The sequence below is a fragment of the Pristiophorus japonicus genome, chromosome 22 (assembly GCF_044704955.1).
Source record: "Pristiophorus japonicus isolate sPriJap1 chromosome 22, sPriJap1.hap1, whole genome shotgun sequence".
Lineage (NCBI taxonomy): Eukaryota > Metazoa > Chordata > Chondrichthyes > Pristiophoridae > Pristiophorus > Pristiophorus japonicus.
In genome coordinates this window covers 44,368,502-44,394,053 of record NC_091998.1, presented here as the reverse complement: position 1 = coordinate 44,394,053, position 25,552 = coordinate 44,368,502, and the positions used below count along the sequence as shown (strand labels likewise).

The window sequence follows — 25,552 nt, the reverse complement described above, 5'->3', positions numbered from 1 at the left end:
CCTGAAAGTTGCTACACAAATGCACATCTTTCTTTCTTTGCTAGATTTTGTTTCCTTGTGTTGTCGAAGATACTAGAGACAATCTATCTTCACCCAACATTAACATGTTTGCTTTCTGGCAGGGTCACTGTGTCATGATCAGGAATCTTAACTCTTAACCCAGGAGCAAGAAGGTTAATCCTAGCATTCCTACTGAGGACTGCTAGCTCAGCGCCGACTGAGAGTCAAACCTGGGACTTTCCTAGTCCGCCCAATGAGCCACTGGAGAATTCCCAAGTTGAAATGTTTAAACGGAATGCAGTAGCAGTGGGAGCAGACTCATTCGCGTGCTGGGGCTCAAAACACAAGTCCCTGCGCACTGAAGAGTAAGTGAATATTATTTTAACTTTTATTAATCTAGAATAAAACAATACAAAGGAAGAGAAATTGGTAATACAATGGATCTAAAAACCTGAAATAATGTGTTCCAGTTATGGGGTTGGATCTCAGGTATAGTTATACAATGTTTATTTAATTGACAGTCTAAATGCACAGTGCGAGGTCGAGGAAGAAATGTCCAGATCACTCTGTCTAACACATAACTACCGGTGATCACTATGCATCATACGTGAGGAATCGCAGCCTACAGCTTAGGCTCTTCTATCTTTGTGCAAACGAGGCCAGTTTCTCAATAAAATGCGTGAAGAAAACATGAATCAAGTAGGTACAAAATAGAGCAAGTCCAGGGAACTATAGACCAGTTTGCTTAACATTGATGGTAGGAAAAATAATGGAACCTTTACTCAAAGATGTAATAGAAAAACATCAAAAGCCAGAAAATATAATAAAGAATAGTCAATATGGATTTCAAAAGGGAAGGTCATGCTTGACCAAGCTATTGAATTTTTTGAAGTAACAGAAAGAGCAGACAAGGGTAATGCAGTAGATGTAATATATTTGGATTTTCAAAAAGCATTTGATAAGGTACGACATAGGCGACCAATGACTAAGGTCAAGCATGTGGAGTCAGGAGAAAAGTAGCAGAATGTTTAGAAAGTTGGCTACAAAACAAAGTAAGGGTTTCGGTTAGCTACTCAGACTGGCAAAAGGTGGAAAGTGACGATCCACGGGGATCGGTGCTGGGATCAATGTTGTTCAAAATTTATATAGACAATTTGGACTCGGGAATCGGAAGTAAAATTTCCAAATTTGCCGGCGACACCAAATTGGGGAGTGTAATAAATACTGAGGAAAACTGCGACAAATTATAAGAAGACATTAATAAACTTGCAGAATGGACATATAATTGGAAAATTAATTTCAATATAGATAAATGAGAGGTGTTATATTTTGGTAGGAAGAATAAAGAACATACTGTTTGGATAATAAGGGGCCAGATGGGATTGAAGAGCAAAGGGATCTAGGCGTACAGGTACACAGATCACTAAAAGTGGCAACACAGGTTAATAATGCTATAAAAAGCAAACCAAGCACCGGGGTTTATTTCTAGAGGGATAGAATTGAAAAACAATTGAGAAGTTATGTTAAATGTATTGAACCTTGGTTAGACCACACTTGAAGTACTGTACACAGTTCTGGTTATATTATAAAAAGGATATAGAGGCATTGGAGAAGGTGCAGAAAAGATTCACAAGTATGATACTGGAACGGAGAAGATATACTTATCAGGGAAACGTGACCTGATAGAGGTCTTTAAGATTATGAAAGGTTTAGATAGGGTAGATGTAGAGAAAATGTTTCTAATTGCGAGGGTGATCAAAACTAGGGGCCATAAATATAAGATAGTCACCATTAAAAACAAGAGGGAATTCAGGACAAACTTCTCATCCCAGAGAGTGGTAAGAATGTGGAACTCGCTACCACAAGGAGTAGTTGAGGCGAATTGCTTAAGTTAATTTAAGGGGAAACTAGATAAACAAATGAGGAAGCAAGGAATGCTGACAGGGTTAGGTGAGGAGGAGTTGGAGGAGGCTCGTGTGGAGCATAAACGCCGGCATAGACTAGTTGGGCCGAATGGATTGTTTCTGTGCTGTAGACTCGATGTAATTCTATACAATCTGATGTCTCTGCCTTTTTAATTCCCTGTTGGTATCTGTATTGCTGTGTTGTGTCCTGTTGTACTGCCCGTTTGAGACTCTCTTTCTGAGCAGAACTGTGGTGTGGATTTATTGGAAGGAGCGACAGTGGAACACAGGAGTTACAGGCCTCTGTCTGACCATCAGTACATCAGCCCTTGTTCTGAATTTACTCGTTACTCTCCGCTTCCTCATTCCCGGCCTCTGTCATCGGGAATTCCGGCCTGTCCCTCTCGGCAGTGTAAAAATTTGTATTCACAGTGTAGTCCTGTTGCAAAATCATCTGTTAATAAAAGCAAAAGGATTAGGGTTTGACTCGTAGACGTTGTGCAATATTAGTGCACACAACACATCCAATGAAATTTCTTTATCCACTATTATAGCAAAGGTGTTAACTCATTTAAAATAAACTGGTTAATGCCCCCATTAAATGTTCACAGATCAGTATCACACACTATAATTCCAAGACTGCAGTTCAGTGGATTCTTACCCTCTCAAAAGAAAAAGTACTTGCATTTATATAGCACCTTTCGCGACCCCAGGACCTCCCAAAATGTTTTACAGCCAACGAAGTACTTTTGAAGTGTAGGGATAAATATTTGTCAGGATGCCGGGCAGAGCTCCCCTGCTCTTCGAATAGTGCCATGGGATCTTTTACGTCCACAACAGAGCCTCAGTTTAATGTCTCATCCTAAAGACGGAGGAGACGATAAACCGAGGGAGGATGGGCGAAGTTGAGGACAGTTCCCGTGTGACCAGCAGCGGGGCTTCGACTGTCAAGACCGGTGCTACCTGTACATTCACTCGAGGTGAGTTGTGTAATTTGGCTCGTTCCAAACACCGTTCCTTCTTTCTAATGATCTGTCAATATATTTGAGGCCTAAGGAGTGTGGGGGTGGACTGGCCAACCCAGGACAACTGGAATCATCATACGCAGTCCCTCGGAATCGAGGAAAACTTGCTTCCACTCTTAACATGAGTTCTTAGGTGGCTGAACTTTCCAATACGAGAACCACAGACTCTGTCACAGGTGGGCAGATAGTCGTTGAGGGAAGGGGTGGGTGGGACAGGTTTGCTGCACGCTCTTTCCGCTGCCTGCGCTTGTTTTCTGCACGCTCTCGGCGATGAGACTTGAGGTGCTCAGCGCCCTCCCGGATGCACTTCCCCACTTAGGGCGGTCTTTGGCCAAGGACTCCCAGGTGTCGGTGGGATGTTGCATTTTATCAAGGAGGCTTTGAGGGTGACCTTGTAACGTTTCCTCTGCCCACCTTTGGCTCATTTACCGTGAAGGAGTTCCGAGTAGAGCGCTTGCTTTGGGAGTCTTGTGTGAGGCATGTGAACAATGTGGCCTGCCCAGCGGAGCTGATCGAGTGTGGTCAGTACTTCAATGCTGGGGATGTTGGCCTGGCCGAGGACGTTGATGTTGGTGCGTCTGTCCTCCCAGGGGATTTGCAGGATCTTGCGGAGACATCGATGGTGGTATTTCTCCAGCGACTTGAGGTGTCTACTGTAAATAGTCCATGTCTCAGCCATACAGGAGGGCGGGTATTACTACAGCCCTGTAGACCATGAGCTTGGTGGCAGTTTTGAGGGCCTGATCTTCAAACACTCTTTTCCTCAGGCGGCCGAAGGCTGCACTGGCGCACTGGAGGGTGTTGAATCTTGTCGTCAATGCCTGCTCTTGTTGATAAGAGGCTCCCGAGTTAATGGGAAATGGTCCACGGTGTCCAAGGCCGTGCTGTGGATCATGATGACTGGGGGGCGGGGGGGCAGTGCTGTGCAGCAAGGACAGGCTGGTGGAGGACCTTTGTCTTACAGATGTTTAGTGTAAGGCCCATGCTTTCGTACGCCTCAGTAAATACGTTGACTATATCCTAGAGTTCAGCCTCTGTATGTGCACAGACGCACTGGAATAACTGAACAATGAAATCACCAGCGGACTATTCTTGAGTTTTTCCTTATAGCACGAGAAGTTTTCGGACCACGAGAAACCGTTGGGCCAAAGAAGCCCAGAGATAAGTCCAACCTCTCTCCATGGATACGAATTGTTGAACAGCACATTGAAGAATGTGCCTCGACGTGCTTGGAACAGGAACTTCCTGTCCATCAGCTACTGTGGTTTCATAGCTCAGTGGAGTCAGCACAGAATTGTGAATGGCTTTGGAGCTCACTCACTCACTTGTTCTTGGCTCATCCTTTGCTCACTTGTTCCTCACTCACTTCCCCCACTGATTCTCCCCCCTCCTCACTAACTCATTTGTTCCTCTCCCTGTCAATCACTTTTTCACGCACTCACTCCTCATTCTTTCACTCTCTCCCTCCTCAGTCAGTGGGCGGCACTCTCACGTCTGAATCAGTAGTTTGTGGGTTCAAGCCCCACCCCAGGGATTTGAGCACAAAATCTAGGATGACACTTCAGTGTCGTACCGAAGGAGTGCTGCACTGACGGAGGTGCCGTCTTTCTGATGAGTCGTTAAACTGTCCTCTCAGGTGAGCGTAAAAGATCTCATGACACGATTTCAAGAAGCGCATGGCAGTTAGTTTTGTTTCCTCCCTCCAGTAAATTTTCTTTATAACATAACATCCATTACCATTTTCTCTTCTTTGACAGGAGGATTTCTTAGGAAGGCACAGAGTGGAGCGTAGGATATGTTAATGACACCGATGATGACCATTAGCCATTGGAATCCAATTGCTCTGACAATAGCTCCTCCGATTGAAGGCCCTGCATGGTAAGCATAACATTATTAAACTTTCACATGTGACATCCACTGTTCTCAGACTAAATTAACCAACGTTGCCTGTCTACCAAGGGTTCCTCAATTTTCTTTGAGAAGATTATAATAAAATAGTGGAAGCGCCTACAATATTTTGATTCCCAGAAGGCCTTATGACAAGGTCCCACATGGAAGACTATCAGTTAAACTAAAATCCATAGGAACTCAGGAGAGAATGTGGCACTGTATAAGAAATTGGTGAGAAAAACAGAAAACCGAGAACTGTTGAGAGATGTGGTGTCACCCTGGGGATGGAGGGAGGTGCCGAGTGGTGTAATACTGGGCTCAGTGCTTGGACCCTGGTGTTTCTAAATGAATGATGAATGCAGAAATTAATTGAAAGCTATTTAAATTTGCAAACAAAACTGGGTATCTGCTACTCCTCTTGTGCTGGGAGTGCAGTAGGGACAGAGGATATAGTTCAGGGTAAGGTAGCATCGTGGTTATATTACTGGACCAGTAATCCAGGGGCCTGGACTAATGATCCAGAGGAGTTCAAATCCCAACACGGCAGCTGGGGAATTTAAATTCAATTAAATAAATCTGGAATAAAAGCTTGTATCAGCAATGGTGACCATGGAATGACCGGATTGTCATAAAAACCCATCTGGTTCACTAATGTCCTTCAGGGAAGGAAATCTGCCGTCCTTACCCGGTCTGGCCTATATGAGTCCAGACCTACAGCAATGCTCTCTGAAACGGCCTGGCAAGACATTCAGTTGTATACCACCACCTTCTCGAGGGCAGTTAGGGATGGGCAATAAACGCTGGCCTCGCCCACATCCCGTTAATTAATTTTTAAAAAGTAAGCATTCCTTTAGTCCTGTTAAAGAGTTGGGCAGGCAGCCGTGTCTTGATGTTGGATGGTGGGAATCGTGTGTGATTTCACTTAGCAGCCAACGCTACATCAGCAGGTTAATGAGTTGTCCCCCTGTTGGCTATGTCTAGCTGTCACGGCTCACACGCAAAGAACGAGTGAGCTACCGAGGAACCACAGGTGCCAATGGAATTGTACCCCGGCAAGATCCAGTGGCTCAGGAGAGGAAGGAGGAAATTGGGAAATAAAAGAAACAGTAGAATACCATCACTGGATGGAAATGGGAAGCTGCAGAATTGAGGGTTGGCGCTGGGGGGGGGGGGAAACTGCGTTAATTTGAAATGGTTAATTCTGAGCAGCTGTAAGTTGGGAGAGTTTACAGCCAAGCCCAGCACTATCAATGGCCAATTTAAGAGAGAGAGAGAGGACTTGTACCTAAGCAAAAGCCCACCCAAGAAAATGTTGATATAGACTCACCGATTGCAAATCCCATACAAAGTGCCGTGTCAGCGATGGCGAAAACACTTCCGTACACGGACACGTGACGAATGTCCACCAGGTAGCCCATGATGGGAATCATCGAGCAATCAATCATCCCTGGTCACATCAAAGGACACACTCAGCATTCAGGCTCCAACACACCCAGCAATATTTTCCACATTGGGGATCAGATTGGAAGCATCATACTGTTCAGCTTGATAATAATGGGGGGTCCTTCACTGATATATGCGCAGAGTGAATAGGGAGGGGGAGGGAACAGCTTTATGTACTCTCCACCCATGGGCTGGGGTCGGTCTTTTCTCCAGGACTCTCTTTATTCTTTGATCAGGAGGAGCCTGGATGGACCCGGTTAAACTCTGTGCCTCTCATACACATTGTTGGTTGATAGTGTGAAACGGGCAGTGATACGATTCACTTTGAATCAATTCGTTGAGCATCTGATGATAAAATAAGAGGTCTATTTTGGCTTTTAAACTTTTTGGACATTGTTCACGTTTTAAAAATAAATTCTTCCCTTCATATTCCGCCAGCTGGACACCAGTTGAAACTGGAGCAGGTCTCCAACATCGTGACCAGGATTTAGTAACAGGACCATTTTAAACCCTGACCAATATTGGGTCCCTTATTAAACCTGTGCTGTGCCAGGCAGCTCAGTGCCACATCTATCAGCAAGCAGCTCGAATCCCCACCCTCACATTTGGAGACTTGGCTCAAGTCCCAACCCATATTGACACACACTCGGGCTCCCCAAACAGGAGATGCCAATCCTGGCTGGAATGTCGGCGGAAGCTTCCTCGCTGATGGGAATGAAGAACATCGTCGGGGCCTTGGTTCTGGCTGTTGTTCCATTTTTGGGACCAGCTCTGGCCGCTTTTCAACAATAAAAACCCAATGTCCTCTGTAACATAGTATCCACCATTTGTGTTAAAGAAAGGGATCAGGCCTGCTAATTCAGGAGGGCTGAGTGAGAGCACTTGGAATACTGACAGGAAACATCAAAGGAAAATCCTAGCAGAATTCCAGAATAGAGAGCAATATTGTTGAGTCAGGAGTACAGAAACTGAAGTAACTTTATCAAGGATACTGGATTCAGGGAGAGTAACTCCATGAGCAGAGGAGATAGGAATACGCGACCTGGGCAGTGGGGTGGATTTTCTGTGTCACTGTAAGAGGTCCAGGAGGTACTGAAGTTGCATGATCAGCCATGATCATAACTGAATGGTGGTGCAGGCTTGAAGGGCCGAATGGCCTACACCTGCACCTATTTTCTATGTTTCTATGTTTCAGAGGATAGAAAAAGATGGAATCACAGGTGGCTACAATTGCCGGGACAAGTTGCTTGTGTTTTTATTGAATGAATTAGTGCCCTCTTGTACATTGGTGACGGTCTGTCAGAGGAGAAGCTGTTTCATATCAACAGGAGTGTGATATCATATGATGCACAATATTATTCTGCTGCAGTATTTAACTTGCCATATCCCCTTACAGCCATGAAATCGAATTGCTGTAAATAGGACATCTGGAGGGCAGTTAGAGATTGTTGAGTGAAGTTTGCAGATAGTGAGCTCCCAGTCAGTAGAAATAAGAAAAAAATGACTGTTTTATACTTTATACATAGGATTATATAGAATACACAGAAACAGGCCATTCGGCCCAACCAGTCCATGTCAGCATTTATGCTTCACTCGAGCCTCATCAAAATCTATCAATGTAACCCTCTATAATTTCTCCCTCACATGCTTATTTAGCCTCAACAACAACAACTTCTATTTATATAGCACTTTTAACGTAGTAAAATGTCGCAAGGTGTTTCACCGGAGTGTTTTAAGACAAAGCAAATAAAGTTGACACCGAGCCAGATAAGAAAAAATTATGGCAGATGACCAAAAGCTTGATCAAAGAGGTAGGTTTTAGGGAGCATCCTGAAGGAGGAAAGAGAGATAGAAAGGTAGAGAGGCCCTCCCCTAAATGCATCGATACTATTCTCCTCAAACACTCCCTGTGGCAGCGAGTTCCACCTTCTCACCTCTCTCTGGGTAAAGAAGTTTCTTCTGAATTCTCTATTTGATTTCTTGGTGACTATCTTATATTGATGGCCACAATTGGAAACATTCTCTCTGTATCCACTCTATCAAAACCTTTCATCATTTTAAAGACCTCTATTAGGTCACCCCTCAGCCTTCTCTTTTCAAGAGAAAAGAGATTCGTCCTGCCCATCCTTTACTGATATTTTAATGAATGGACAGCTAGCTAGCTGCTACTCAGCTGACGGGCGATTGAAGGGTTACTGGGCCTGCCTCCTGTCTGATCCTGGTTATAGGTGTAGTCACAATGTTGTGCTACTGACCTAATGTGATGCCTGCTCCACACCCGGGCGCTATCAGCACAAAGATGTTAGTTGCAAGAGGGACCTAAAGCACAAATGGTATTTATATTAGAAACAAGAAAAACAAGCATTCGACGGAGCTTAAAATTGCAAAGTGAAACATGCTTAAAATCAAAATAAGCAACTTACAGTAATCACACTGATCCCCAAAGCCACCATCCCAATCAGGGAGCACAGCCACCTGCAAATATAGAGAGAGGAATTGTTTAAACAAATTCACACAGATGCTAACTGTTATGGTAGAGTATCCCGGCCTCGGGTTAACCCATACTTGCTTGGAGTATAACCGTATGATTTCTACGAGCTGCCAAATAACATTGTACTTCAGCTTCTTAAATCACTGGCGCTGTGTCAAATTGAAATAATTGTGTAATTGTGCCTGAATAATAAAAAAGGCCTACATTTATATAGCGTCCTTCACGACCACTGGACGTCTCAAAGCGCTTTACAGCCAATGAAGTACTTTTGGAGTGTAGTCACTGTTGTAATGTGGGAAAGCGGCAGTCAATTTGCGCACAGCAAGCTCCCACAAACAGCAATGTGATAATGACCAGATAATTTTGTTATGTTGGTTGAGGGATAAATATTGGCCAGGACACCGGGGATAACTCCCCTGCTCTTCTTCGAAATAGTGCCCTGGGATCGTTTACGCTCACCTGAGAGAACAAATGGGGCCTTGGTTTAACGTCCCATCCGAAAGACGGCACCTCTGACAGTGTAGCACTCCCTCAGCACTGCACTGGAGTGTCAGTCTAAATGAATACTAACAGCTGCCCGTTTCTTCCCCCGCACCAAGTGTCGCTCACCCATCACCCCTGTGCTCGCTGACCTTCATTGGCTCACGGTCCCCCAACTCCTCGATTTTTTAAATTCTCATCCTCGTGTTTAAATCCCTCCATGTTCTCCCCCCCCCCGCCCCCGCTCCACTATCTCTGTAACCTCCTCCAGCCCGTACAACCAATGTTCCCTTTAAACTTCGCGGCTGCTTTGCAGCTCCCGTGCAGCGGGCTCACCTGCTTTTAAATAGGAAAAAATGCACATGGGCAGTATTTTCATTGGGCCGCGCAGCCCCTCCAGTAATATAACCACTACACTCCCATACCCTTTCTTCAGATGGTGCAGTGGCTACTAATCTGTAGGAAGGGCTTTGTTTTACCGAAATCACGTGAGGGTTACGGTTGCTGTAGTAATGAGATCATTGAGTTTATGTTGTACAGAGCTCACCATTACAGTAAGGACCTGCACTTCTTCCAGAGAGTGTTATGCCATTGGTGACCACAGCTGCATTGATGGACTGGCCGTGTGGAATGGAATCAAAGCGCAAATAACAGGAAAGTTGAACAAGTAACCACAGAGCTTTCAGGATCTTCAATTCCTTCCTTGTACCAGGTTTTTATCTGAACCATTACTACAAGGTAAACGTCTAATGGTGATTGGCTGCGATTGATGAACATCACTGCAGTCGCAGTCTGAACTCACTCAAGCCAGGTTAGCACCAATAGCTGACCTAATATAGATTCACATTTATCTAAACAGTCTTGTAAACTGTAATGAGAAGAAATGTACAGAAACACTGAGAGTGCGCTCTGCAGTTGACATTCCTGCTAACTCAGCACATTTATTTGGCGAGTAGCTGAATTGGGCAGACCAGAAAAGTCACAAGAGTCCCAGACTTTGTCGAGTTGACTAGAATGAGCTGGTGCAGCGATCGGGAGCAGGTGCAGCTGAGCTCAGTGTCCCTGGCTCAGGGTAAAAAAAACAACCAGGAAGTCTGCACTATATTACTGCTCAATGAGCCCTGCTGGAACATGCACACGAGACCAGGGTGGGGTGGGCTGTGATGCCAACTCCCACTTGAACATTTGGTTGAGGTCCTGAAGAGTGACTCAACAAGAGTCATCACCTTCAGGAGAAAATTGTGGGGAGGGGGCTGGGGAGAGCTGTTGGGTTTGGAGTGTAACCCAGAGGGTGTGGATCAGAATTAGAAAGAAAGAACTTCAATTTATAGAGTGCCTTTTATGATCTCAGGACGTCCAAAAACACTTTACAGCCAATGAAGTACTTTTTGAAGTGTAGTCACTGATGTAATGTAGGAAACGCTGCAGCCAATTTGCGCACAGCAAGCTCCCACAAACAGCAATATGGTACGACCAGATAATCTGTTTGACTGAGGGATGAATATTGGCCAGGACACAAGGGATAACTCCCCTGCTCTTCTTTGAAATAGTGTCATACGTCCACCTGAGAGGGTAGACGGGGCCTCGGTGTAACGTCACATCCAAAAGATGGCACCTCTGACACTGCAGCACTCCCTCAGCACTGCACTGGAGTGTGATCAAGTCCCTGGAGTGGGACTTTAACCCACAACATTTTGACTCAGAGGCGAGAGTGCTCCCCACTGAGCCACAGTGAACACTGTAATAGGATATAGTATTGTTTCTTAATTACCACACTGTAAAGAATGACTGAGTTTCATCTCCGGGCCAGTCAGTGCACATGTTCCATATCGTTCTTACCTGCCCATTTTATTGGCAAGAACACCGAAAAGATTTGTGCCCATCATGTAGCCGATGGTGGATGGCAGGAAGGCCAAACCTATCAGAAGAAACAAAACTGGGTTAATCCAGGTCAGGAAATGGGGGAAGAAGCTGACTGTTTCTATCTCACGAATCACCAGACCTGCTGTTTGATAAAATGGTTTTAACTTGATCTTTGTGTAAACGTACCCAGGTGCAGTTTAGGAGAACACATGGTCTTCATCATCCAGATTGGCAGTGCCTGTTCCAGCATAGCGATGGCCATATTTGAGAAGCACAGGCTTCCTTGAAATAAATAACAGGCTCACCTATTAATCTGTGCATAGACTTATCTGAATGTATATTTGACAAAATCTGTGATGAAAGTGTGAACAAATGGGAGATTTCCCCAGAGCATTTCAGATGAGAAAGAAGCCAAACTGGTCCATTCACTTAGACCTTTCCCCATCTGTGTACTCCACAGGACACATTATTCTTGCAAGGTGGTGCGCAAGTCATTCAACTCTTACTTACCTCACCACTCTTCGATTAGGGAGCCCCATTCAGCTCCGCAAACGTCAGCTCCCGAGGAGAATTGAGCTTCCAACAAAATAAGGACTGGGATTTGGAACCTTATAGAAAGTTCAGCACTTTATCATTAAAGATATCAGGCTACCCCTGTACAGTGGATTGGTGCAGAGATATATTCAGTCTCTGTGTGACAGATTGGCAATCACTCTTTGACCCAACTCTTTGATAAAAAGGCATTCTTTTACTTTGTATTCCTTTCTTAATTTTTAAAAATTCATTCTCGGGATGTAGGCGTCACTGACAAGGCCGCCATTTACTGCCCATCCCTAGTTGCCCTGAGAATGTGGTGCTGGGCCCTCTTCTTGAACCACTGTTAGTAGCTTGATACAACTGAGTGGCTTGCTGGGCCACTTCGGAGGGCAGTTAAGAGTCATCCACATTAGGACTGGAGTCACATGTAAGCCAGCCTGGGTAAAGACGGCAGCTTTCCTACCCTGAAGGACATCGTTAACCAGTTAGATTTTACGACAATCTGACAACTTTATGGACATTTGAACTGACACGCTCTGGATTATTAGTCCAGTAGCATAGCACTACACTACCGCACTTCATGGATTCTGATTGTGCCACAGTCTTCGAAATTCCCCTTAGAAACAACCCTATAGGTGCAAATAAACTGCCTTGTTTGTACAAGCTGCCGGTAATTCTTCAACAAAGGAAGCTACAGTGTATTTTAGAAACCAGGCTTCCTGTACATTGAAAACCATTCCCAATAGATGGCCAAGTTAATGTTTCTAAAAATACTGAACAAACTCGAAAAAGATCTCAGCTCTGCCCGGTACAATGCACAAAGAATGGATCTGCTTACCGGCAGCGATCAGAATGTAGGGGTCTCTCAGCAGCGTTAGTAGTGACGACCCTTTCTGACTCTGTAACCATAGTAACAGAAATAGCAGTGAGAAGAGCTGCCATGTAAGCCCTCAGAGCATTGAAGAGATCCAGCACAGGGGGCAGCTTGAATTCTGATAGAAGAGGCTAAGTGCTAATGTAGCAAATTGTTTGTGAAGCATAAACCTTACTGTAGCATTTACAGATAAAAGCAAGTCCCAAAAGTGAAGTAATGGGTTTCTTATATAAAATCCTGAACATATCTTTCAGATATGTTGTAAATTCCTGATCTACTGCTAAAATAGAATTGGATGAATTCCTTAATTGAATATAGCCTGTACTGCTCATATAACCTGTCTAATTCAAGATGTTAAACAGCTAGTTCTGTGAGTAGAACAGTCAGACAGCGTGAGATCAGTCTGTGTAGAAGCTTGGTTGTAGATCCAGATTTTTAATGTTCACTGTCCGAATTAAAAGATACACGATTAGAGATTGCTCGTCGTCCTGCATTCCACTTCCTGTTCTTTCCCACTACGATCCTGCCCACCAGAATTCTCTTCCAACCAAGATACCTTGGCTTTGCTACCTCTTTACCCATCTTCAAAAGCCTTCTTAAAAATACTTTCCTTTTACAGTACCTTCAGACTATTTCTCCCTAAACTATTTTCCTTCCTTTTTTTGCCTCATGTTCACCTTTTCCTGCCTTGTTAAGCTCTCGAGAAGTTTACGTGACACCCATCAACTCTGTGCTCGCTAACCTACATTAGCTCTCGGGCCAGCAACATCTCAAATCTAAAATTCTTATCCTTGTGATCTTATCCCTCCGTGGCCTCGCCCACCCTATCTCTGTAACCTCCTCCAAGAACTCTTGTGTTCCTCCAATTCTGGCCTCTTGCTCATACCAAATTACCTCTGCCCCACCAATGGCAGCCGTGCCTTTATCTGCCTCGGTCCTAAGTTCAGGAATTCCCTCCCTATATCTCTCTGACCTTTAAGATGCTCCTTAAGACCTACCTCTTTGGCCAACCTGGTCCCACTATCTCCTTATGTAGGTAGGTGTCAAATTTTGTCTGATAATGCTCCTGTGAAGCACCTTGGGAGATTTTACTGGTACAAAGACGCTATATGAATGCAAGTTATTGTTGTCGTGAGGGGCTCGATAGAAATGTAAGTTGCTGATCAAGGAGAGAACAGACTGATTACTTACCTCTGCAGTAGCCTTAGTGGGCTGAAGAATGCAGAGCTGGAGAGCTATGTAAAGTAGAGACAGGAATTCAATAATTCAATAATGAAAACGAGTTAGTAGTTATAGTAAGGTAGGGCTTTTCAATTGCAGACATTCCCAAGTGCCATGTGCAGTGGCTTTATCTCTCCTGATTATCTTTCCCTCAATTTATTTTTGTGGATCCCAGATTGTGAAATGGAAATGGCCTGAGTGCAGCGTCTGCAATCTGCTGATTTCTGGTTCAGTCAACGGACAGCACCTGCCTGTTCAAAGCGAGAGTCTCCTTCGTGTGTACTGCTCAGATCTACAGTCGTCCTTCTTCAAACGTACAGAAGCTCCTACACAACAGCAACTGTACAAAGCAAAGAGCAGCTCACACAGGGTAGCCCTGCAAAAAGGCTGTTCAGTTTGAAATAAATAAATAGCTACAGTTCTTATTTGAGGACCTTCCCCCTCCCTCCGTGCACTATTTCCCAACTAAGGGGACAAAATGACTTGCTCTCAGATCTCTGCTTCTGACAGATGCCCACATGTTGGGCTTAGTCTTCTGCTGCCCCAGTTCCTCCCCCAGTGGGAAAGGAGCTGAACTCCAGCCTGGGGCCTTTCTAATGTCATGGCTGAGGTGGAAACTCACAGTTACTGAGCCTAGCTATTGGTATCAGAGTGTCTACCAAGGAATCTCCCGAGAGAGTGACCACTGTGGGAGGGGATTGGAGAGAGGAGCCTTTACACACAGAGGTAACACCCAATGGATGTTCCAGTCCCCTCGGTAAAAATTCCTTAGTTTGGTCTTGGAGATTTATATTATAATTGGCTGCACGATGCACATGGAAAAGATGTCACTGCCAATGCAGGGAGAGGATCCAGTCTTCTTGGATCAGTACAAGTGTGATGGGAGGAGCAACAAGAATCAGATTTTAGGAAATCTCTTTACAATGACAATTTCCCTGTTGACGGGTAAAATCGTATGTTGTTAACCAATGCTACACAATAAAACCAGTTGAATTGAGCAGCTTTGGAATAGTGGGCCATGGGTTTGCTCTGTGATTGCCTACATGGTGACTTCCCAGAACCCTCGTGGCACATCTGTAAAGAAACCCCTTTAATTGAGGGTGGAAAGATCCCACGAGAGGGAGGGATCGGCTGTTTCAAGAACCGCGTTGGCCCAGATTTGGCTGGAAATCGCTTCTGCTGTCTCCCAGCAAAGATGATGCACAGAATGGTGGGGATGAAGGTTGTGGGGGAAAGTACTATCTGCCTGATAATTATATCAAATTGCTGATTCACATGAAATAGAACATTTTATTGGGAGAACATGTCCATAAAACTTTCCATTAAATCTTTATAATTTAATAAGATGATACCAACCTCCATTGAATAAGGACAAGGCTGCCAAAGTCAGAAAGGGAGCTGACTTTCCTACAAACTCATACATCACACTTCCAAAAGGTGCTCCAACTGCAAGCAATGAAATAACCGGAATGAATCCACACTGAACAGATAAGGTATCAGCTGTAAGCATCAGTAGGCGGACAATTCACTTCACCCCACTCATGCTCTTGTGTTGCTCTGTCGGTGCTGCTGAGAATTGGCGCTTGGGAGGTGCACAAGAGCAATGCAGGTTGCTGGCCTTTTGGCTTATCCTCTCCGTCTCTGTTCTGCGCCTCAACCTCAGCCATATCTCACTATGTGGGAAAACCCACGGCTGAGGATGTGCCGTTTTACTGAGCACCCATATGAGACGTTTAGCTTGCTGGAGCAGACAAAATGGAAGCAGATGCTAAAATGTTTGGTGCTTTTTGTTTCCTCAAGTGCAGCAGCACATGGTTCAATGTAAGTACACTGCACAAATTACTTACCGAGCACCCCCAATGCCATGCCTCCCAGCGCTATCCCCATGGCTTTGCCTCTTTCATTGTCATCTGCATAATTACTGGCCAACATTCCTAAACCTACAGAGGAAGAAACCATTTAGTCCAACAAACATTAACCCTTACAGAGAAACACTGAAACTTCATCTCATGCATTGCTCTAGGCTGGAAGTCATTCTCAGTATGTTTACCCACTTTACTGTTGGTTAGAGTTTCAGTGAAACTGTCAACTTTGCACTGTCACATTTCAAAGCTTCTGATTATTTAGAACTCCTGATCAGGAGCCCAATGCTTCACTGCTGGAGTGGTCTGAGCTATTTGGCTTCTATTCATTATTTAACGAGTTTAGAAACACTCTTGAATCCACTCCAGTTCATTCATGCAGAAGCAGGCAGATGTGAAGATATGTTATGACTGGGAGAAGGAAAAATGACCAATCTAATCTCTAATCTCCAAGCTCGGTAAATCCTCCTGCCCGCCCCAATTCTGTTCATTCCTTTTCATTGATCCTCCACTTTCTGGACTCCAGTCCTCTTGGATGCCTTCCCATTATCTTTAAGATATGTACTTCTAAGCCCTCCTAAAGCTGTATCTTCATTCTCTCTTATTACAACTCCATTTTCCTTCTCTTCAGAAATGTTTTAATGTTCATCCTATCACTAAGAAAGATGACTCCTTCCAAACCCTGTAATCACTGCTCTTTTGCCCTCACAATGGTACTTTGTAAAGTTAGAGAAGTTACTGTTAAGTGTGAAATTATCCATTACTTTTTGAAAGTTCCAGCCTAATCCATGATACTCAGTCTGGTTCAGGATGGTTGTTGCACTGATGATCATCTTGCCTCAGTTTCTCACCTCCAGAATTCTGCTCTTCTGTCATAGCATTGGACAGATCTGGTGCCATGCTCTTCTAAACATTGCCTCCCTCCAAAGTTATGTTCATGGCTATCTAGTTTCCCCTCTCATTGTTCTATCTGTGGTGTGGTTGGTGACTCATGGCTCATCCTCTAACTTGTTTTTTCCTTTATCTTAGTGATTCCCCATTATTCTGTTCTCACAGTCCCTCTGTTCCATTTCTGTAACTCGTTTCCTCATCATCCAACCCTATCCACTCTATGGCTGACAATGCAGTTCTACATTCATCAACTTATTTCAGTGCATGCCACAAAAGTTTACAATCTACAGTCTTCTTGAAGTACAATGCCAGTTGGCAATAAAACATTTCTTTAAATACTTGAAAGGCACAGGTTCTTCAAATCTCTTGTAAGTGTAAACAAAAGCTACCACCTCTTACCTCAGTTAGCCCCATTTTTGGCCCTCCTTAATATATTGGCGTCCTGGTTCATGACTTCCCCTGACCTAAAGTAGACTCCCCATTTCTAAAGTTGTCTCCAAAAAGTTTGATTTTCCCTTTCATACCAAACAATTCTGGTTTTCTCAGAACTCACAACTCTGTAAAGCCCAAGATTTCAATACTGCTCGTGTGTCTGGGTCACTCTTCAAGCATCTCGCTCACATACTTGGACAGATACAAACAAGAGTCATCGGACAGGTGATCCTCCAGTCACCCCTGGCCACCACTTCTCTCTTTCGCTCTCTCAATCACAACTTTATTGCTACGACTATGCCCTCTGCTCCTCTGAACTACCCTCTCATGTTTCGTCTGTTCCAAATACAGTATCCGATCAGTTAATCCTCCTCCCTATGGTGGTGGAAGCAGATTCAATAATAACTTTCAAAAATAACTTTCAAAAGGGAATTGAATAAATATTTGAAAAGGAAAAATTTGCAGAGCTCTGGGGAAAGAGCGGGGGAGTGGAACTAATTGGATAGCTCTTTCAAAGAGCCATCCCAGGCACAATGGTCCGAATTGCTTCCCTCCACACTGCATCATTCTATGATTTTATGAACTCCACATTGTGTTGGGATCAAGGCTCATTATAAAGTCTGCTACTCTAATGTATTCTTTCCCCAAGACCTCAAAACTGTTTCCTTCTTCATACAAACCCAAGCTCGGTATTGCTTAATCACTACTCTCTGATGAACCTCAATTTCTCTCCTATCCTATTACTGGTGTCTTGCACTTGGCCCTTCACCTGGGGTTTCTCAATAAATAAAAGAAATACCTGCTACCGAGGAGCACGATGAGCCAATCCCTTGAAGCGCTCGAGCAACAAATAGCCAGGTGTAGGTGTTCGAGAAAGCATACACTGTTGACAAGAGGAAAGGAATAGAAATGAAGTCAACGGAATTTGGATTGTGGGGAGAAGAAGAATATGAACAAGCTTTCCAAAATTCAATGCATTCTCCCACGTCGGAGGACACAGTTCATCCTTTCAGTGAGAAGAACCTCATATCTCACGAATGGAATGAATGCAGCATTCTTCTGTTCCCTGCCCCACCCACTCCCCCATACCGCCCCTGTTCTATTTTTCCACTGTCCTCCAGTGTATCTCCTTTATATCCCACTTGACCTCAGAAATATTTTGTACTGCAGTCAGTGCTTTGACAAAATATTGTGGTCAGTAGCAGCCCCTAGAACTGATCTCTGGAGCTCTGCTAGTCACTGCCCAATTTCTCCTATTATTCAGTCCATTTATTAACAAATTTACAAAACTCTCCTTTATCCTAAGATCTTGCATTTTAATCACATGTCTCTTATAAGGCACCTTATCCAAATCTTTCTGAAAGGGAGTTGTAGGACGTGCACCATATTCCCATCATCCAGCAGTGTCCCGTGCATAATTTCTACCGTAAGATTGTGCGATTAAAACGCTACTCACTTATCGTTGACACAAACATTATCACAAAACCAGTGCACATTGGAATGTGATATCCGATCCTGAAAGAAAGAAAATACACTTTATACAGAGTGATGAGAACTACAGTATCCAGGAGTATCCACATTGCTGCCTGAGCTGAAGATCTTCATGGTCTTTACCAGAGCAAAATTTAAATATTGCATATTATATATTTTAATATGAAGGCAATGCCTTTATACATTTCAATGACATCACCACTATAATAAAGTCTTAGGGGCCGAAACTGCCCCTTTGTTGCGCCCCATTAACACTGTTGGTAGGCGCTAATGGGACGCAATTGCCTTTTCGCCCAGGGGTGGGCGGCGGTGGCCCTGAGATTTTTGGGGCAATTTGGAGATTGCGCCGTGCCCCGTGATTTGCACGTCATCGCCGTGCGCACCGGCCCCTTTGCGCCCCACGGGGAAAATTGCCCCGTGGGACACGAGGCTGGCGCAGGCGGATGTCCGGTATGCCCCTTAAAAGGGAGGTCGTGTGTGCCCCGGGCCGCCGTCATACAACCTGACATTCCTATTTGCATGTTGGGCCGCTGGTCGAGATTGCCACTGGTGGCCACCAAAGGGCCATATTTAGTCCGCAGCAGCCCTCCCCTTTAAATGAAGGGGAGGGGCGTGGTGCGTCAGCGCTACACGTAGCAGTCGCTTAGCGCTGATCTGTTCATCGCGGCGCTGACCTTAGCGCCGCTCCAATCAGGTGGAGCAGCTCAGACAGCACTCCGCCTTGTTTGAGGGGCGCAAAGGACAATTCCACGCCTGGGACAGGCTTCCTCCCTGGGCATTAACTGGCCCGGGCCCGAAGGTTACCACACTCGGACGGGTTGCAAGGCATTTTCGGCCCAATTACTATTGGTCAGTTTTCTTTATGACCAGAGATCTTTTAAATTTCAGACTCTGTAAAGACGGCAGATTCAGTTGATTCAAATTCCAGAGATGAACTAACGCGACTGCTGTCAGTTGTAACGCAGAATAAAGTGATTTCTTGTCCTGGTTTTAGCTTTTCAGTTCACCTATTCATCTGTTTTGAAGTTAAATCAAGCTACCCTCTAGCTTTTTTAAAATTCATTCACGGGATGTGGACGTTGCTGGCAGGACCAGCATTTATTGCCCTCAGTTAAGGACATTTCAGTTACAAGACAACCACATTGCTGTAGTTCTGGAGTCACATATGGGCCAGACTGGGTAAGGATGGCAGATTTCCTTCCCTAAAGGATGGATTTTTAACAACAATCGGGTCATTTCCTAGTTATCATAACTTTTTATTCCATATTTATTTAATTGAATATAAGCTCCCCAGTTGCTATGGTGGGATTTGAACTCCTGTCTCCAGATCATTACTCCAGGCCTCTAGAGTACAAGTTCAGTAATATAACCACTGTGCTCCTGTAACCCCTGCACAGCTTGAGGAAGGAGCAGAAGCACTTGGATTTTCATTTATCCTTTAGCCTAGAATTAGTCAAGGAAAGGGTGACGGAAATTGCAATCTTAAACAAAAAGCCCATGGATCTGCCCTTATTCAGCAGTTCCCGAAGCACAGGTATCACATAACTGCATCGGGAATTCTCTATTGTGACAATGAGCAGGAATTGTAGACCAGAGTTCTCCAAAAAGGGAATGTTAGATTCCCTCCCATGTCTCCAATCACCCAGCCAAAGGGCTGGTAGGAGGCACAACCCAACCTTTGGCACTGCCCGTTTTGCTGTGGCTGCCGGGAGACAAGTGAGGGCAACGTGGCTGATTCAGCTACAGATTCTGTGCCACTTTAGGCCATGACGGGTGATCTGAGAGCTCAAGCCAAATTTCAAGGCTCTGTGGTACCGCACACTGGGGCACCACTGCATGGCATGGTACGCTGGTGCTCTGTGCAGCTTGGTGGCCAGAATTTCTATGCCAGAATTTATCCAGATTCAGTTACCTTCTGGTGCGAAGGTTTTCTCATTTACCTGTTGGTCAGTGGCCCGACCAATGGATTCACCAGGAGCTGCACAATGGCTTTGGAGGCAAATAACAAGCCAACGCGAACATTTTCTTCTGCAAGAAATGAGTCGTTCCTACTGCAGTGGGTCCCTCCAGTGGCCGGCGTCAAGCCTAGAATGGCAGCCTCTGTAGTGTTCCTCCATCCAAACCCTTCAGTCTCGCTTTCTCCTGCAGTGTACTTCTCAATCGTAAGATCCACATCACTGGAATAGGGGAAGTCAATGGAGGGAGTGGGGACCAGTGCCTTAGGCTGCTCTGGTGATGCTAAGCTATTCATTTCTGCGTTATGTTTCTCGTACAAGAAACTGGGGATGATGGGTACTGAAACAGAAAACAGATCATTATTATTGACCAGCGTTTAAAATCTCATTAGCGGTAAAATGAAAAGTTGCAGTGCACTACATTCTCTACCTCTGTAGCCATTGTGGGCTGGATGGTAGCATGCGGGAATAATGGTTCAGCTCTCTGAAGCCTTGCAATACAGCCTTAACCAAGGGCAATGGCTCTTTGTAACAATTACGAGTTATGATTTGGAGACACTTGCCACTGGAGATATCTAAATGTGTCATCTCTACACATTACTTAGAGATAAGATGGAGCGACAGCTCAATAACGTAAAGTGTAGTTCTGCTAACATGCTGCCCCAGAGTGGGAGACTGTAGATTCCAAGCACCAGTGTGAGAGGCTTGCACCCCCCACCCCCAAGAGTGTGAGAGAGGCTTGGCCCCTCCACCCCACCCACCCAGTGTGTGAGAGGGGCTTGGCCCCTCCACCCAGTGTGTGAGAGGTTTCCCCCCTCCCCCAATGTGTGAGAGCATTTCCCCCAGTGGGTGAGAGGCTTGACCACCCCCCCCACCCCAGTGTGAGAGGAGCTTGGCCCCCGCCCCCCCTAGTGTGTGAGAGGCTTGCCCCTCCCCCACCCCCGCCAGTGAGAGAGGCTTGGCCCCCACCCCCAGTGTGTGAGAGGGGCTTGGCCCCCCAGTGTGTGAGAGGGGCTTGGCCCCCCAGTGTGTGAGAGAGGCTTGACCCCCCCCAGTGTGTGAGAAGGGCTTGGCTCCCCCCAGTGTGTGAGAGGGGCTTGGCCCCCCCCAGTGTGTGAGAAGGGCTTGCCCCCCCCCCCCAGTGTGTGAGAAGGGCTTGCCCCCCCCCAGTGTGTGAGAAGGGCTTGCCCCCCCCCTCCAGTGTGTGAGAAGGGCTTGCCCCCCCCCAGTGTGTGAGAAGGGCTTGGCCCCCCAGTGTGTGAGAGGGGCTTGGCTCCCCCCAGTGTGTGAGAGGGGCTTGGCCCCCCCCAGTGTGTGAGAAGGGCTTGGCCCCCCCCAGTGTGTGAGAAGGGCTTGGCCCCCCCCAGTGTGTGACAGGGGCTTGGCCCCCCCAGTGTGTGAGAAGGGCTTGGCCCCCCCAGCGTGTGAGAGGGGCTTGGTCCCCCCAGTGTGTGAGAGGGGCTTGGTCCCCCCAGTGTGTGAGAGAGGCTTGACCCCCCCCAGTGTGTGAGAGGGGCTCGGTCCCCCCCCCCAGTGTGAGAGAGGGGCTCGGTCCCCCCCAGTATGTGAGAGGGGCTCGGTCCCCCCCAGTATGTGAGAGGAGCTCGATCCCCCCCCCCCAGTGTGTGAGAGGGGCTTGGCCCCCCCAGTTTGTGAGAGGGGCTTTCCCCCCCCCCCCAGTGTGTGAGAGGGGCTCGGTCCCCCCCAGTATGTGAGAGGGACTTGGCCCCCCCCCCAGTATGTGAGTGGGGCTCAGTCCCCCCCCCAGTGTGTGAGAGGGGCTTGGCCTCCCCAGTGTGTGAGAGGGGCTCGGTCCCCCCCAGTATGTGAGAGGGGCTCGGTCCCCCCCAGTGTGTGAGAGGGGCTCGTTCCCCCCCAGTGTGTGAGAGGGGCTTGGCCCCACCCAGTTTGTGAGAGGGGCTTGGCCCCCCCCCCAGTGTGTGGGACGCTCGACCCCACTGTGCATTAGAAGCTCAGGCCTGCCAGTGTCAGAGACTTAGCGCTTCAATATTACTCCCCTATTCTACCTGAAGGACAGAATGCGATGGTTTATTTGGTCCTCTCCAGATAATATTAGACATGAACTTACCAATGACAGTAAGCAGGGTATAGTCCAGAAAGAGCGCTATGTAAACAATAACTAGCACCATTGTCCTGGACTGCCTCGCCTTCTTCAGACATTGCCATGCTCTGCACTCCTTCACCCATGTCACCATTTCGGTCCCAGCGAGTAGGTTTGTTCGGCTCTTTTACACTCCTGAAACAACTGGAAACATTATTCATCAGATGCAGGCGACACCAGCTCTTGCCCCTAATTAACAGCATTGAATCTCCCAGGCTATGATGGGTATCGAGGAGAATCTAAACAGAAACAATCAGGAGGTCCAGCTCCTCTAACTCCCAGCTGAGACTGTGACACTCCCCACCTGGCAGAAGCCTGCAACCAGATGCACATTGTGCCTGGGATTCAGGCATGGCTCTTTGGTAATAGCCCATCGTTCCAATCCCAGAGTTAAAACAATCTCAAAACAGTTTGTTTCCATTTGCACTAGCACAGGCACAATGGGCAGAGTTAGCCTCTTTCTGTGGTGTCATTTCTGTTCTGTGTAAACAGAAGAAAGACTTGCATTTATATAGTGCCTTTCATGACCTCAAGATGTCCAAAAGCACTTTACAGCCAATTAAGAACTTTTATTTTGTAGTCACTGTTGTAATGTAGGAAACATGGCAGTCAATTGCGCACAGCAAACTCCCACAAACAGCAATGTGATCATTACCGGATAATACCAGATAATCTGTTTTAGTAATCTGGATTGAGGGATAAATATTGGCCAGGACACAGAGGATAACTTGCCTGCTCTTCTTCGAAACAGTGCCATGGGAATCTTTTACGTCGTACTGCGAGAGCAGACGGGGCCTCGGTTTAACATCTCATCCGAAAGACGGCACATCTGACAGTGCAGCACTCCCTTAGCTTAGATTTTTGTCAAGTCGCTGGAGTGAGATTATGAACCCACAACCTTCTGACTCGGAGGTGAGAGTGCTGAGCAACGGCTGACATTGCACATAGCGAGGGATAGTGGGGAGAGGTGAGTGGAGCCTGAACATAATGCCTTCTAACTTAGGCAAGAGTAATACCAACTGAGCCAAGTTAACATATTGGCATTACAGGTATAATGTGGCATGATCTTGGGTCTCCAAGTCCAATGTTGAATTCAGGGACTCCTTCAGGAGTGCAAAGACAGGTAAAATCACAATCTGTGTGAGCTGTGAGCTGAGGGAAGCAGCTTAAACTGGCTCTTGGTGGCCAGTTCCTCAGACATGTCCAGCTCCAGCTCTCTTCACTTTGCAAGTCTTACTTGAGCTCAGCAAAACCACACCTCTAGTTTGGACAGGTCAACAGGAAGCATTCGGGATTCAAGGATGTTTTCCTGATATAAATGCAATTAATATGAATTGAATGGGCATTAAAAGGTTTTAGGGAAACAGATTCACCAGATGTCCTGTGTGATATCTCCCCACCCCTCACACATATTGTAGAACTGATACGTTGGACCATCTTAGTAACTCGGGCCCCCAGCGGCGTCCAGACCTCTCCCCAGCGGTGACCGGATCCCCTCCAGTGGTGGCAGCTGTGCCTCTCCTCCACGACAGCGTTTGGGTCCACGACGGCAGCTGGCCTTTCCTTCTCCTTCAGAGACGACTGGGCCTCTACTTCTCCACTGGTGACCTGGCCTCTTATGACTGGTGAGCATCATGGCTGTGACCTTCCCCTCTGAACTCCAGTGGGCCACTAACCCTGCCAATGCCTGTCCCCAACCAAGCCCCGGACCACTTACCATCAAGGGCGCTACTCAGCATCGAGCTTGCGGCCAACATCTTGCCACAGGCTCATACAGCAGTGCCTGGTCTCAAATCATCTTGGACCCCCTTGGCCACTGGACCAAGACCTTGCTCAGCTAAGCTCGTGTGGTAGCCAGTGTGCAACTGCCACCCCACGTTAAAAGAACTCACGCACAGGCGTCTTCCACTCCGTTAACATGAAGTTCGGGACCTGGAAGGTCAGGACCCTCATGGACAACACCAACAGCGACAGGCCGGAACGCCGCACTGCCATAGTTGCCCAGGAACTTAGACAGTTTGATATCGACATCGTCGCCCTAAGCGAGACCCGGCGGGCAGGGGAAGGCCAGCTCAAGGCGAAGGCAGCGGAAAGAGCGTGCAGCAAACCAGTCCCACCCACCCTTTCCCTCAACAACTATCTGTCTCACCTGTGACAGGTTCTCGTATTGGACTGTTCAGTCACCTAAGAACTCATGTTAAGAGTGGAAGCAAGTCTTCCTCGATCCCGAGGGACTGCCTATGATGATGATTAGTAATGGGGTAAATTGGAAAAGAGAACAAGAGAGAGAGAGTGGAAATGGAAGACTGAAATATTAAGAGAACACAGGGAATAAAAGTACTGACTGGAAAAAAACAAATTTTCAGCTGAATGGAATACAGTTATTGCCATCAATTTGTAAATTGAAAAGTAAAGTAGAAGCATAGAATCTAATAGCATAGAAGACCACTTGGCTCATTGTTCCTATGTTGGCTCCTTGAAAGAGCTATCCAATTAGTCCCAATCCCTGCTCTTTCTGCATAACTCTGCTAACTTTTCCTTTCTAAGTATATATCCAATTATCTGCTTCCACCACCCTTTTCAGATAGTGCATTCCAGATCGTAACAAATCACTGTGCAAAAGAATGTCTCCCCCTTTTCCCTCTGGTTCTTTTGCCAATTATCTTAAATCTGTCTCCTCTGGTTAGCGACCCTCCTGCCAAACAGTTTCTCCCCATCTACTCTACCAAAACCCTTCATAACCTTCATTAAATCTCCCCTTAAACTTCTTAATCGTGTACGCAGGATAAATCTAAAGATGACCATCCAATCATAACTATATGTACGCGAGTAAGTCACTTTGCTTTTTACCGTACTTAAGTTCAGTAGTAAAACATTGTTTGTCTCATTTAACAATACCACACTTACCTCCTCCGCAATGTGCTGTGCTCCTAAGTGCTGTCCGCTCCGGTTTATAGTCTGTGCTGTTTCAGCTGGAGACGGCTATGAAGAGAAACGTTTTTATGACTAGAATTTAATAAAGGATCCCAAACAAAACGTAGCCTACAAAGCTGCTGCTTCCTTGCGTCAGT

At 46.1% G+C, this 25,552-nt stretch overlaps 1 protein-coding gene and 1 long non-coding RNA gene across 3 annotated transcripts in view; one reads left to right on the top strand and one right to left on the bottom strand.

Moving 5' to 3' along the window:
- LOC139234991 (uncharacterized) overlaps nt 1-7,064 on the top strand; it is a 36,847-nt gene extending 29,783 nt beyond the window's left edge. The window contains exons 2-3 of the long non-coding RNA XR_011588391.1: nt 4,687-4,807; nt 6,701-7,064. This is a non-coding gene — a long non-coding RNA (uncharacterized lncRNA). The remainder of the gene's footprint in view (nt 1-4,686; nt 4,808-6,700) is intronic.
- Nucleotides 449-25,552, bottom strand: LOC139234989 (chromaffin granule amine transporter-like). 2 transcript variants are annotated; one of them, XM_070866048.1, is made up of 16 exons: nt 25,389-25,552; nt 22,449-22,625; nt 20,345-20,699; nt 18,370-18,428; nt 17,713-17,796; nt 15,576-15,668; nt 15,085-15,174; nt 13,699-13,742; nt 12,472-12,532; nt 11,283-11,378; nt 11,073-11,151; nt 8,686-8,737; nt 8,518-8,581; nt 6,147-6,266; nt 4,667-4,800; nt 449-2,358 (listed from the first exon to the last, which is right to left on the bottom strand). In XM_070866048.1, the coding sequence occupies exons 2-16, from the start codon at nt 22,573-22,575 to the stop codon at nt 2,245-2,247; spliced, it is 1,572 nt and encodes a 523-aa protein (XP_070722149.1). In that variant the 5' UTR covers nt 22,576-22,625; nt 25,389-25,552; the 3' UTR covers nt 449-2,244. The 2 variants fall into 2 exon arrangements, with proteins under 2 accessions (XP_070722149.1, XP_070722150.1); XM_070866049.1 differs by lacking the exon at nt 6,147-6,266.

Excerpts from the sequence above, each read along its gene's own strand:
- LOC139234989 (XM_070866048.1), bottom strand. The coding sequence starts at position 22,575 with ATGGTGACATGGGTGAAGGAGTGCAGAGCATGGCAATGTCTGAAGAAG. Across the intron at positions 17,797-18,369 it reads AATGTTTGTGTCAACGATAA|TGTATGCTTTCTCGAACACC; the intron begins GTGAGTAGCGTT and ends TCTTGTCAACAG. Across the intron at positions 8,738-11,072 it reads CTTGCCAATAAAATGGGCAG|GTGGCTGTGCTCCCTGATTG; the intron begins GTAAGAACGATA and ends CTATATTTGCAG.